Source organism: Ciconia boyciana, chromosome 27 (assembly GCF_034638445.1).
Source record: "Ciconia boyciana chromosome 27, ASM3463844v1, whole genome shotgun sequence".
Taxonomy (NCBI): domain Eukaryota; kingdom Metazoa; phylum Chordata; class Aves; order Ciconiiformes; family Ciconiidae; genus Ciconia; species Ciconia boyciana.
In genome coordinates, this window is record NC_132960.1 from 644,189 (window position 1) to 656,750 (window position 12,562).

General features: G+C 70.1%; 2 protein-coding genes across 3 annotated transcripts; both read right to left on the reverse strand.

Moving 5' to 3' along the window:
* Positions 1-247: 247 nt before the first annotated feature.
* RAB5B (RAB5B, member RAS oncogene family) lies at positions 248-8,438 on the reverse strand. Of its 2 annotated transcripts, none has more exons than XM_072847526.1 (6): positions 8,299-8,438; positions 2,310-2,590; positions 1,571-1,722; positions 1,216-1,338; positions 985-1,078; positions 248-573 (listed from the first exon to the last, which is right to left on the reverse strand). In XM_072847526.1, the coding sequence occupies exons 2-6, from the start codon at positions 2,470-2,472 to the stop codon at positions 458-460; spliced, it is 648 nt and encodes a 215-aa protein (XP_072703627.1). In that variant the 5' UTR covers positions 2,473-2,590; positions 8,299-8,438; the 3' UTR covers positions 248-457. The 2 variants fall into 2 exon arrangements, with proteins under 2 accessions (XP_072703627.1, XP_072703628.1); XM_072847527.1 differs by lacking the exon at positions 8,299-8,438 and adding an exon at positions 2,823-3,002.
* A 1,169-nt stretch (positions 8,439-9,607) lies between these two features.
* Positions 9,608-12,089, reverse strand: CDK2 (cyclin dependent kinase 2). The gene is made up of 7 exons (XM_072847525.1): positions 11,927-12,089; positions 11,779-11,856; positions 11,438-11,558; positions 11,182-11,352; positions 10,982-11,083; positions 10,203-10,406; positions 9,608-10,130 (listed from the first exon to the last, which is right to left on the reverse strand). The coding sequence occupies exons 1-7, from the start codon at positions 12,040-12,042 to the stop codon at positions 10,026-10,028; spliced, it is 897 nt and encodes a 298-aa protein (XP_072703626.1). The 5' UTR covers positions 12,043-12,089; the 3' UTR covers positions 9,608-10,025.
* Positions 12,090-12,562: the final 473 nt, after the last annotated feature.

The following is a 12,562-nucleotide window of genomic DNA, read 5'->3' on the forward strand; positions in this document are numbered from 1 at the left end:
GGTTCGCCACAACGTGAAACCTCCGAGGACGATGCTGCCACCTCCTCGGGTCTCTCCCCGCCCCAGCTCTGCGGGGAGGGCGGAAGGAGAGACGTTAACGGGAACACGGATTTACCAAAGCAGAGAGGGAGGAAGATGGAGGGAGGAATCGGAACATTAGGTCGCTATTTGCACCTATAATACAAAGTGAAGAAGAGTTTGTTTTTTGTTTTGTTTTTTTTTTTTTTTTGGAAGTTAAGTCCCCGGCTGATCTAGTTCCACTGCCTTCGGGATGGTGGTAACGGGTGCCTGGTGGTGGTTTTGAAGCATTAAAAAGTGCAGTTAGAGGGAGCTCTCGGGAGGGTTTTGGTTCAGACGCGTTTCTTGGTGTGCCGTTATGGAGGTGAGGTGTGGTGGACGGGGATGGAGGTTATATTTTAGCTCTTCCTCTCGCGCGGGCGCTGGCGGAGGCCGCCCTTTAGTTGCTACAACACTGGCTCTTGTTCTGCTGGCTCTGCTCGTGCAGGTCCACGCCTCTGCTCCTGCCCGCCGCTCCGCTCGTGCTCTGGGGCTCGCTCTTTGGCAGCTTCTTGGCTGGAGGGGGAAGACGGCGAGATGGCGGCGGGAGCGGGACGGGGACCGTCCCCGCGGCACGGCCCCGTGGCAGGGCAGGCCACGGGATCCGGCGGGACCCTGCCTCCGGCGCAGCGGAGACCCTGAAGCCATCCCGGCTGCGCCGGCGAGGCCCACGCGCCTGCCAGGCCCTTCCCCGAGGGCAAAGAGCAGTTTCCCTTCGAGCTGCTCTCGCGCCGAGCGTCAGCTCCGCGCGCCTCCATGCTGAGCCCCGGTAGCAGCACCGCAGCCCGTGGCACAGCCGCTGCCGGGGGCGGGACGGGCACCAGCTCTGCTCAGCCTCCCAAAAGACTCGGGGGGGCGGGGAAGCTGCACCCCGGGCAGAGCCCCTTACACCCCACCCTCGCCCCCCCGCCGCTCCCGCAGCCTCACCAATGGCCAAGAAGAGGTCGTTCACGTTCATCGCTGTCTTGGCCGACGTCTCCATGAACAATAGGCTGTTGTCATCTGCGTAGGCCTGCGCCTCCTGGAAGAGACGCCAGCGGCCGGGTGAGGGTCCGGCGGCCAAAGCCCCGGCACATCTCCCCGCGGCAGCGCCGAGGGGGGACGGGGACGGGCAGGGGAGCTCGCGCCGGCTCGGAGGAGCCTCGGGCCAACACTTACTTCATATTCCACCATGCGCTTGCTGGCCAGGTCGGCCTTGTTGCCCGCGAGGGCGATCACGATGCTGGGGCTGGCTTGTCTCTGCAGCTCCTTCACCCATGTCTTCGCCCGTGCAAACGTTTCCTAGGAGCAGAGGTGGGAACTCAAGGCTCGTCCCACCGCTGCGCTGCAAGGCGGGCGTCTTAGAGGGACCCCCAACACGGCAAGAGCCGCCCCCGCCTCCCTGCGAGGAGATGGCCCCCGGGAGACCCCCGCAGCCACGAGCGCCCTCTGAGCCGCACAGGCCTTCGCTCCCGGGCAGTTTAACCAAGGTGCCTCGCGCCTGGCAGCCGAGGAGCGCGGAGAGGGACCCTACCTGGTTGGTGATATCATAGACCACGATGGCAGCTTGTGCCCCCCGGTAGTACATCGGGGCCAGACTGTGGTATCTCTCCTGGCCGGCCGTATCCCAGATCTCAAACTTTACCGTTGTGTCATCCAGGCAGACAGACTGTGTAAGGAACGCCGCTGCCGGGAGGAAAGACTGCGTTAGCATCGCATCGGCCAGCCCTGCTGCGGGCAGGGCAGGCACCCAACAGGCAGCGGGGAACCCTCCCCACACCCCCAGTCCGGCCCCAGAAGGGATGCGGACCTGGGTGCACCCCGACGCCGCAGCCGGCTCCAGGACCGGCTGGGTGGAGGGGCCCGTTAGTCGAGCCCCTTAGTCACATCGAGCCCAGCTTGCCGAGACAAAATCCCGTCTGCTCTGCGCGAGCAGCGTGCTTATCAGGGGATCGGGCAAGGGCTCCCGCGCCGGCGGCAGCCCGGGGACCACCGCATCCACCGAGGCGTCACCACCCACCGCCACGAGCCCATGGGACGGGGCGTGGGGACTGCGGCTAGAGCCTCGCACACGGAGCACCGGCTCCGAGCGCTCGCACGCGTGGTCCACGTACCGTGGCTGCAGGGGAAGAGCTCGGAGCCTGGGGGGGGCTCGCGTTTAATGGGAAATAAAATCGGCGCGAGGTGAAGCCGTGGCGATGAGGCCGCGGGCGCCCGAGAGCGTTACTCGAGGGTGGGGGAGTACCCACGACGGGCGTCTCTCGCCGACTCACCGCCGATGGTGCTCTCCTGGTACTCGTGGAACTGGCCCTTGACGAAGCGCAGCACCAGGCTGGATTTCCCCACCGCCGACTCGCCCAGCAGCACCAGCTTGAACTGACAGATTTTACTGGCTTGGGACTGCCCGTTCGGCCTGGCGGCTCCTCGGCTGGTCATGGCCTGGGTGCTGCTGGCGCCGTGCGCCCTGCTAACCGGAGAGCCGGGAAGGCACCGAGGCGTCCGCGCGGGGCAGGGGCTGGGTGCAGGGTGCTGGCCTTCGATCCGCTCGGCTGTCCTGGAAGGAGGAGAGAGCCGTCGGCACGCTGAACGCGCAGAGCACAATGCCCCCACGTCCCCCCCCGGGGCCGCACCACGTCCACGGAGACACGCTCTGCCGAGCCCCGGCGGGCAAAACTCTTCTCGCCTCAAGCTAGAACACGCTCCTCGTTCTGGGGTCTTTCCCCGGGGTCTCTCCCCCCCACGTGGGGTCTTTCCCCGGGCGCCCCGCAGCAGCTCGCGGCACAGACCTGCAGGCCACGGCTCCGCTCCCCGAGCCTCTATTCCACGGAGCAGCAAATTGCTCGGTAGGAGCTAATCCAAGAGCCAGGCAGCCGGGATCCTCGCGGCTGAGGAGGCCGGGAGTGAGTCAGCACTCCTCCCAGCCCTCCCGCTCCCGGCGAGCGGCCCCCGGGCCGGGATACGCCGCGCCACCGGAGACGAGGAGCTGGGGAAGGGGCGGCAGGAGAGCGGCTCCGGGCCCGGACTTCTCTTGTTTACGCAGCAGCCGGGGAGATGCCACACTGGCCCCAGCTGCCTCCCCGCCAGCCGGCCGGGAGGAGGGATCAATTGGAAACAAACTCCCCAGCTCTGCCTTAAATTCCTCAGCCCTGGTTTGGTTTTTCCCCTCCTGTTTTTGCTTTGTTTTCCGCACTGGACGTGAGCGGCAGGGCTCTGACAGAGCCGCTTGGGCTGGGGGCACGGACTGCATCCCCCTCCGGGATAAAGCATCGCCACAGGTAGCCGGCCCGACGCCGGCTGAGCGGCTCTGCCCCGATCCCTGCCTGCGGAGCGGGTCGCCCGCTCGAATCCAGGCACCACGGGATCAAGCGCAGCACCCGGAACGTCGCGGCTCCTCGAAGCCCGAGGGGGTGGGCGCTGGGGAGGGAGCACTCGGAGAAGAGACACAAGCGGAGGGTCACCGGGCAGCCGGAGTTTCGGCTTCTGTGGTTCAGACACGCAGAGAAAGCGGGAGAAAGCAGGGTCTGTGTTTTTCTTTAGGAGCTAATCTCACTCTCCCTTGTAACGCTCCACCTCAAGGTTGCGGGGCCGCAGCAGAGATTTATTCACGCCGGCAGGGCCAGGCAGACGACAGGATGAGGATTGCAGAGACCAGAACCAACAAGCGGAAAGTTGTTTGTTGCCAGTTCCCCTTCCCCATCTGCCTGAAGACGTAAGCGGGGCTAAAGCCGGACAGGACCGGCAGGAAACGCTCGGTAACCACGGGGCTCCCACGGCACAGACCCCGACCCAGCGTCCCAGGACCCCTCCAGGAGAAGGGGGATCGCCCTCGCCTCCCCGAGGCACTGCAAAGCCCTGGGAACACAAACTCATCGGCGCGGTGCTCACCCGGGCACAGGGAATGCCGCCTCCCTCCTCCAGCGCCGCTCGGGAGAGGGACGGCTCGGCAACGGCCTCGGCAGCAGCCCGAGCAGGGCTCGGCACGACTCGCAGGGAAGGAGCCGGTGCAGCCCAGGCTGCCAGACTCCTGCAAATTCTCTTTGGTTTGATCCAGAGAGGCATCGGGAGAGCTCACACGGGATGAGGCCGGGCACGGATGAAGTTCAGGATCGCTCCAGCCAAGCGTTACTCTCGCGAGCTCAGAGGCAGGGCTGAAGATTTTACAAGTATTTTAACTATTCTCAGCAGAAACCCCCGTCCCGGCAGCAACGCAGCTCACGATGAGGCCAAGGCAGAGAGCAGGACCCGCTCCAGCGGCAGCGCCGGGGCACGATGCTCATTTCAGCTCCAGCCACCCTCGAACCCCCCAAAGCACAAGGCTGGGGGGTCCCCCTGCATCCCACCGGGACCGGCCGCCGCAGCTGCCCAGGCTCGGTGCTGCCTCCCTGCCCGTGATGGGGGGGAAACAGAGGGACCAGCTCGGCCCTCGGCCTTCCTCTGCCAGCGAGATCAGCTCCTTCCCCTGCAAATATCATTGAGCTCTGAAGCCCCCGCTGCTGGAATCCGCTTTGGGAACAGATCCGCCTCGCCCTCTCCAAGTCTGTGCTCACTCTCCTTCCCCAGCTCAGCCCGGCGCTGCCGGAGCCGGTCCCTTCCACGGGCCGGGAGCGACAGCCTCGGTCCCAAGCCAGCCCCGAGCACCGCAGCCTGGCTTCCTCCTTCCTCGGAGCGACTTCCCTGCTGAAAGCTGCTCTTCTCGCCCCCCTGCACCGTGCCCCGGTGCTATTTTGGCAGCAGCCCGGGCTCCTCGTGGGCGCAGAGGTGGACGGCACTCACACAGACCCCGGCCGCAGCCCCAGCCCGGTCACGCAAGGCAGCAGCTCACCCCGTGGGGACTCCCCACCACCGCACCGTTAGATCTCCACCGCCCGCTCGCCAGGGATTTACGACACCCGGTCCCGTCCTCCTGCTCCGCACCTTCAGCTGGAGCCGTGCGGCGAGCACCCAGAATAGATCCTGTGCTGATTTATAAGGGAGGAGCTGCCAGCCCGCCGTGGGCGAAGGGCTCCAGCTCGGAGGGGACGGTTCCTCCCTGCCGGCTCCGGTGCAGGTGAGCGGTGAGGCCCCGAGGGACAGGGACCAGCCAGGACCCTGACCGTGGGGACTGGAGGCGGCTTCACCGGGTGCCCAACCTCACGCCGCACCTCTCCGCTGGCAGCCGTTCGGCATAAACCTCAAGTCACCTTTTCCAGGAGCTCAGGAGCCATGTGGCCCGTGGATCCTGGCCACCTGCGGACCCCTTCCTCCTCCTCCTCCACACTGCTCAGGTGGGCGCTCCGGGGAGAGCTCTGCGTGGGGCGAGCTCCTGGACGAAGCCATCGCCGTCCCACGAAGCCATCGGCTGCTGGGAGCACTCCAGGGTTTGCTGGAGAAACGGCCCCGAGGCTTTGGCTGTTCTCACCCGAGCCGCCGATATCTGGGGCTGGACGGCTCCGTCCTCACCCCCCCTCGCTCAGCAGGACCCCGAGGCACCACCCAGGCACGGCCGGCCCTGGAAGGAGCCGCTTCTCCCGCCCGGGAGCTGCTTCAGGACACGCACACTGAAAGCACAGTGGCCATGAAATCCCGCCTGCACTGGGGCTCCTCCGAGGGATTAAGGAAGATACAACCACTCCAATTCGGCTTCCCTCGGACGAACCTGGGCTTCAGGGCATCAGAAGATCCGTAGACCCCCGAGAAAATCAGGTATTCACACTAAAACGTCGCCACAACAGGTGAGAAGTTGACCATACGTCAATCTATAGAAGTCTGCAGCTATTTCTGGCGTGCTTTCGTGTCATCAGCAATTACTGTTAGCTGCCGGTTGGGCGAGATTTACGGTGTGACACGGCAAGCACCGACAGCCACGAGCAGGGCTACAAAACCTGCCGGGATGAATCTGCTCCTCCCCTGCCGCCGCGGCAGAGCCTTTCCCCGGCCGAGGGCTGCGCCCGCGCCAGCAAACGCATCGACCGACCGGTGCCTGGCGAGGTTCAGGGAGCCCGAGGCCGCCTCGCTCCGTCTCCTCCATAACGCCCTTCCCAAACGGGATCCCAAACGCTCCCGCAGCCTCCCCGTGCTGCCGGGACGCGGCGTGCGGAGGCAGCGTCTCACCCACCTGCCCAACCGCCAAGCTGCCCGCACCACCGGGACTGCCGAGCCCCGCGGCGGAGCGCGCCGAAGGCCGCGCCAGCTGAACCGCGCTCGGGAGAAGGGGGCATCCTTCGCAGTGAGGGTTGCAACAGCCCGTCTGGGCTAACTGCTTTCCTGTTGCCAGCGATACTTTTCCTATGTCCCAATCGTGCTCGAGCAACCACCCAGAGGCGTGCGGGGGCTCGGCCCGCCACGGATTTGCCCAGCTGGTGCCAGGGGGGCTCCCGGTTACGGAGGGAGCCCGGCCTTTGCCACGCAGGCAGGCAGCCCACGCCAATGGAGTTTCGGCTTGCGGAGCAGACCTGAGCTGGTACACGCCGACGAGCATCGTACAAAGTCATCCCCGCGGCTCTCGTCGTTCGGCATCCCTCCTCAATGAGATATTGAGATCTCACGACTCAGCCAGCTCCGATGGCTCGGCGACGTGAAGGTGCCGGCGAGCTCCACGGAGGACGGTGGAGACCCGGCTCTCCCCCGACCCGCACGGCACATAAAGCCTGCTGGTTACGGCGGCCGCGCTCGAGCCATCGTGCAGCAGAGCCGGTTCACAGCCCCGGCCGAGGGACAGGCTCCGGCGCAGTTCGGCCACACGCTATCCCCCCACGCCTCACAGGCGTCACGCCCGAGATAACGCCGACACGCGCTCAAGGCCACCTCGGCGAAGTTTCCTGCCCTCCCGGGAGGGATCCAGGCTCCTCTCCGGTGCCGAGCCGCCACATGCTGCAGGTGCACAGCACAAACAGCGAGCCCTGCACAGACTCGAGGGATCCAGCCCGGCCCGATGCCCACGGCCGGGGGTCCGGGGCTGGCGCTGCCACCGGAGACGCCCTTTGGAAGAGGAGCCCGGCGGGTGGCTTCTTGGAGAGGAGGAGAACAGCATTTATTGATCTGCTCTTCCTCGACAGTGCCGGGTCCCTCCATCTTGCACTGATTTGGGCAGCTCCCACTCCATGCCAGCGGGTTCGGCGCCCGCTCGGGCAACCCTGACCGAGGCCTGCGTGCCGCGGACAGGGACGCTTGCCCGTCCTTCCTCGGGGTGGCCAAAGCCGCAGCCCAGGAGCCCAACCCCAGGGCCCGGTCAGCGCCTCCGGCCTCAGGCAGATTTCCTCTGAGCCAGGAGGGGCTCAGGAAGCCAAAGCTCCAGGCGAAAGCGCACGGGAAGCCCCGGTCCTGGGGGAGCCGCAGCTCCGCGGCGGGTCCAGCACAGAAATTGGTGGGAAAGTCAAAAACGTGGCAGACGTGCATCCCGCTGGGAGGCGTGGGAGACGGGCAGCCCCACGCGGAAAGCCGGGGCCTCTCCTGGCTCACCTGGGCCATGGCTCGGTCTCGCCGGGCAGGAGCCGGGGCCACTCCACAGGGTCTCGGAGTGCCCCTGGGCCTCCGCGTCCGCGATCCACTGCCCCCCTCGCCCTAACTACAGCGAGTAACTGGTTTGACACCGGGGCCTCGTACGGGCAGACGGGACCACAGACGGTGCGAACCGGGGCAGACCGGCAGCACGAACCCAAACACCGGGGGCCTCTCGGGCACCGGGACCCCGCAGCCCAGCGCCCACCCCTCCAGCACCTCGCAGGGCAGCAGCTGGGTGACACCGGGGGGCAGACTCGCAGCGGGGACCCCCCCGCAGCCCCCTCCCGGGGAAGCCCCGGCTGCGGTGCCCCGACGGGCAGGGAGGGGCTGGCAGACCCCGCAGCGGGGACACGGAGCCCCGTCGGGGGAGCGGGGGCCTGGGTCACCCCGCGGCCGCTGTCCCCTGGCAGGGGGCAAGCACCCCCCCACGGGCACCGGCCGCTGCCTCCCCCCGGGAAGGGACTCAGGGCCCCGGCAGCTCGGGGCGGCGGGACAAGCAGCCGGGACTGGGGGGGGGGTCCCAGCGCTGCAGCTGCGGGCTCACCCCCTCCCCCGCCCCCCTCGGCTCCACCCGGGGGGTGCCCGACCCCCTCCCCGCGGCCTCCGCCCCCGCGCCCCGCCCCGGCACCCGCGACGCCCCGAGTCCCCCCGGGCCGCGGCACCGCCACCGCCCCAGGCCTCCCCCGTCCCGCAGGGCCCTGGGTCCCCGGAACCCCTCCACTAACGCCCCCGGCCCCCGCAGCCGCCCTCCCCGCAGCCGCCCCCGGCCCGGCCCCCCGGTACCTCGGCGCCCGGCCCGGCCCGGCCCTCCCGTCGCGGCCCCCGAGCGCACAAACAGCGGCTCAACCAAACCCTCCTGGCGCGGGCGGGATTAAGGGGCGGCTCCGCCAATCGGCGGCGCGCAGTGGGGCGGCGGGCACGCCTCTTCCTCTCGGCTGGGCCAATGGAAGAGGCGGGGAGCGCGTCATCGCCCCGCCCCGCGTAGGAAAGCGAATCGGCGGCGGCGAGAGGGCGGATGGGCAGCGGCCAGGCCAATAGGAACGAGGAAAGCGTTCAACCAATGGCCGGCGGGAACGCCATGAAGGAGGCGGGGCTTAGGGTGAGCGATAGGGCGTGAGGCCAACGGGAGCGCCGCCGCGCAGGGGGGCAGCACCAACAACAAATAAGGTGACCTAAGGGGGAGGACCCCCGCAGCCGCAGGGACCAATCGGAACGCAGGATGCTGCCGCGTCGCCCAATCACAGGGCAGAAAAGGCCCAGCCCGGCCAACCCGAGGCCAGCGGCGCTATGAGTGACGCGGACGGGGGTCGGAGCCTCGCGGCCAATCACAGGAGGCGCTGCCCATGATTGACAGCCCGCGGGGCAGCAGCGGGGCAGGCGCGGGGACCGCTGGGAGCTGTGACCTCTGACCTCCCTGGCGGCGGCTCCGCTGGCCTGAACGCGGCAGCGCCCTCGCCTGGGGGCGGGGCCCGGCCCGGCCAATAGCGGCGCTCCAGAGCGACGGTGGGCGTGGCCATACAAGGGCGTGGTGGCGGGCGGGGCCTAGCGGCGGTGGGCGGGGCCAAGGCCCGGGAGCTCCCACGGGGCGGGGGGCACCTATAGGGGCCACGGGGGGGAGCACCTATAGGGGCCACGGGGGCCGCGCAGCCACGGGGTGCTGGGGGAGGGGCGGCCCACGGGGACGGGGCCCATTGGGGTCCCCCGGCAGGCGTGGGGCTGCCACAGAGCCAAGCGCCTATGGAGGGGGTGCCGGGGCCGCGGGGGGAGCCCCGCGGGGGAGGGGACATGGCGGTGGCCGTGGGTCCGTGTCCCCCCCCGGGTCACGCAGGCACCAACACAGAGTCAGAGGCTGGGTACGAAATTGCAGAAGTTACAAAAGTCAGCGAGGAAACCGCGGGGGGGGGGGGGGGGGCACCGGGGCCCCGAGTGGGTGGGGGGACACACGCTCTGCGGGGGCCCCCCCCCCCCCCGGGCTTCACCCCCGGCCGGTGCCGTCCCGGTGCCGCGATGAGGGACAGGGGCAATGGGGAGAAGGAGGAGGATGGTGGGGAAGAAGGTGCTCACCCCCCCCCCCCGTGCCGGTCCCAGGCCCCCCCCCCCCCCGAGGGGCCGTAAGTGCCAAAAGTCCGGGCGAGGGGGGGTCCTCACCGTGCTGGGAGCGGAGCAGGACGGGACCCTCCGGCAGGCGCGGGACCTGCTCTCTGTCCCCGGGGGGCCAGCTCCGCTCCGGGGGGCCCCGGCAGGCGCGGGGGGCTCTGGCCAGAGCAGTCCTGGGGGCAGGGGCAGGAGGGAGGCGCGGGGGGGGCCCTGAGCCCCCGGCCACCGCGTCCCCGGGGACGGCCGTCACCTCTCGCCGCGCGGGGACGGGGGCTCCCGTCGGGACGGGGGCGCAGACGGCGGCCCCCCCCTCTGCAGAGCCTCGCTGGGCAGGGGGCGGCCGCCAGTCCTGCCCCGAGACACCCCCCCCCCCCCCCCGTGAGGGCAAGCAGGGGCCAGGGGGGCCGAGCCGCTCACAGGCGCAGGTGGGGGACAGCCCTGGTGACGTCGCGGAAGAAGGGGTGTCCCAGCGCCGCCTTGGCCGAGATCCGCTTGTTGGGGTCGTAGTGCAGCATTTGCTGGGGGAGGAGGGGGGCGGTGAGGGGGGGTCCCCATTGCCCCCCACCCCCCAACCCGAGCCCCTCGCTCACCGCCAGCAGCTTCCGTCCCTCCTCGTCCAGCGGCGGGACCACTTTGCCGAAATCCTGCCGGGCCCACTTGGGGAAGCTGGGCTTGTAGTCGGGCATGGCGGTGACACCGGGCCAGGCCGCCTCGTCCGGCGTCCCCAGCGTGCGGAAGATGCGGAAGAGCTGGTCGATCTCCGAGTCCCCGGGGAACAGGGCGCGCCGGGTGATCTGGGCATGGGGAGGGGGAGAACAGGGGTCCGTCGGGGGGGCCAGGGACCCCCCCGTAGCACCCCGTGATGCAGGGGGGGTTCAGCCCCAGGGGGGGTCCCGGCGACCGGCCGCACCCCGAGACGTCCCGCCCTTTCCACGCCAAAGGTCCCCAGCTGGCAGCCGGGGCCGGGTCCCCCCGGGGTGGGGATCACACGCGGCCCCCACCCCGTGAGCTCTCACGCCAGTCCCTCGTGACCGTCCCCGTGGCGGGAGCAGGCCCCGGTTTCCCCGGCAAGCGCCGGGCGCTGCAGTCGGCCGCGTGACGTGGACCCCGAGGGGGGGGCTCACATGACGCCCCGGCCGGCGCGGCCCCCTCCCCGCACCCACAAAGCCCCTTTATTCCCCGGGTGCTGCGGCGGGCGTCAGCCCTGCACCCCGGTGACGTCAGGGCTGCGCCCCGGGGAGCCGCGGTGTCACCGGGATGGCACAGGCAGAACCCGTCTGGCAGATCCCGGGCGCACCCCGATGGCCGGGGACCCCAGCGTCACCCCGGGGTGGGGGTGGGGGGGGCCGGGCACCCCGCAGTCACCCACCATCTCCGCAAAGATGCAGCCCAAGCTCCAGATGTCGACGGCGGTCGAGTAGTACTTGCAGCCCAGCAGGATCTCGGGGGCTCGGTACCAGAGGGTCACCACCTGCCACGGCGGGGGGGACACGACACACACGACACGATGGCCACCGCGTCCCCCCGAACCCACCCCCAGCACCCCCTGGGTGTCCCCCCGGCGCCCACCTCGTGGGTGTAGGTGCGCACGGGCACCCCGAAGGCGCGGGCCAGGCCGAAGTCGGCCAATTTGATGGCGCCGTCGGCGTTGATGAGCAGGTTCTGGGGTTTGAGGTCGCGGTGCAGCACGCGGTGAGCGTGGCAGAAGGCCAGGCCCTGCAGCAGCTGGAACAGGTAGCTCTGCGGGGAGGGGGGGGGGCTCAGCGGGGCCGGGACCCCCGCAGCGGGGCCGGTCCCCCCCTCCCCATCGTGTCCCCCCCCCCACCTTGATGAGGGGCAGGGCGATGCCGCTGATGGAGGACGAGTCCATGAACTTCTTCAGGTCCTGGTGCAGGAACTCGAAGACCAGGTAGAGCTTGTTCTCCGTGTGGATCACGTCCAGCAGCCTGGGGGAGCGGGCACCGCCTGGGCCGGCGCCGTGGGGCGCCCCACGGCCCCGGCGCCCCACGGCCGCAGGGGCTCCCGGCGGCCCCCTGGCCCCGCTGCCACCAGGGCTGTGGCACGGCCGTGGGGCTCTGCAGAGCCCGCGCTGCCCCCGGCCCCATCGCTCGTGGGGTCCCGTCACCCCCCCGCGTGTCCCCCCCCCCCGCAGCCCCCCCCGCTCACTTGACGATGTTGGGGTGGTTGAGCTCCTTCAGCAGGGAGATCTCCCGGATGGCCGTGCTGGGGACGCCCTCGGTCTCCCTGCGGGGCAGGCGGGTGAGACCCGGCCCCGCCGCCCCCGCCCCCGGTGCCCCCCGGCCCCCCCACTCACGTGTCCAGGCGGATCTTCTTGAGGGCCACCACCTCCCCCGTCACCTTGTTCCGGGCCTTGTACACGACGCCGTAGGTGCCCTCCCCGATCTTCTCCACCTTCTGGAAGTTCTCCATGGGGGGGGGGGACCCGGACAGCGGCCCCGGGGGACCGGAGGGGGACCCCGGGGGAAGACCCCGGGCGGGGGGACGGTGTCAGGGGGCCCCGGGGGGAGGGGGTGTCCGGAGGGGGGGGGTGTCCCCGGGGGGTGACCCGGGGGTGGGGGGTGGGGTCCCCGGGGGTCCCTGGGGGGTCCCGAGCGCGCGCGCGGCGGCTGGAGCGATCGCGGCCGCCGCTTCCCCCCGCGCCCAACAATGTTGCGGCGGCCCCGCCCACGCCGCTTCCCGCCTTCCGCTGGCCCCGCCCTCCGCGCCGCCCCATTGGCCGGGCCCGCGGGGACGTAGCGGGCGGCGCGGGAGATCCCTTAAAGCGACAGGCAGGAGCGCCCGGCCGGGGTCCCCCCGAGGCTGGGGGGGGGTGTCCCAGAGCCCCGGGGGGGGGAGGGGCTGAGCCCCGCCCCCCTTCGGGCCAGTCCTCACCCGGCCGCGGGTCCTGGGCCACCGCGCGAGGCCGGAGCCGGGGCTGGGGCCGGGCACC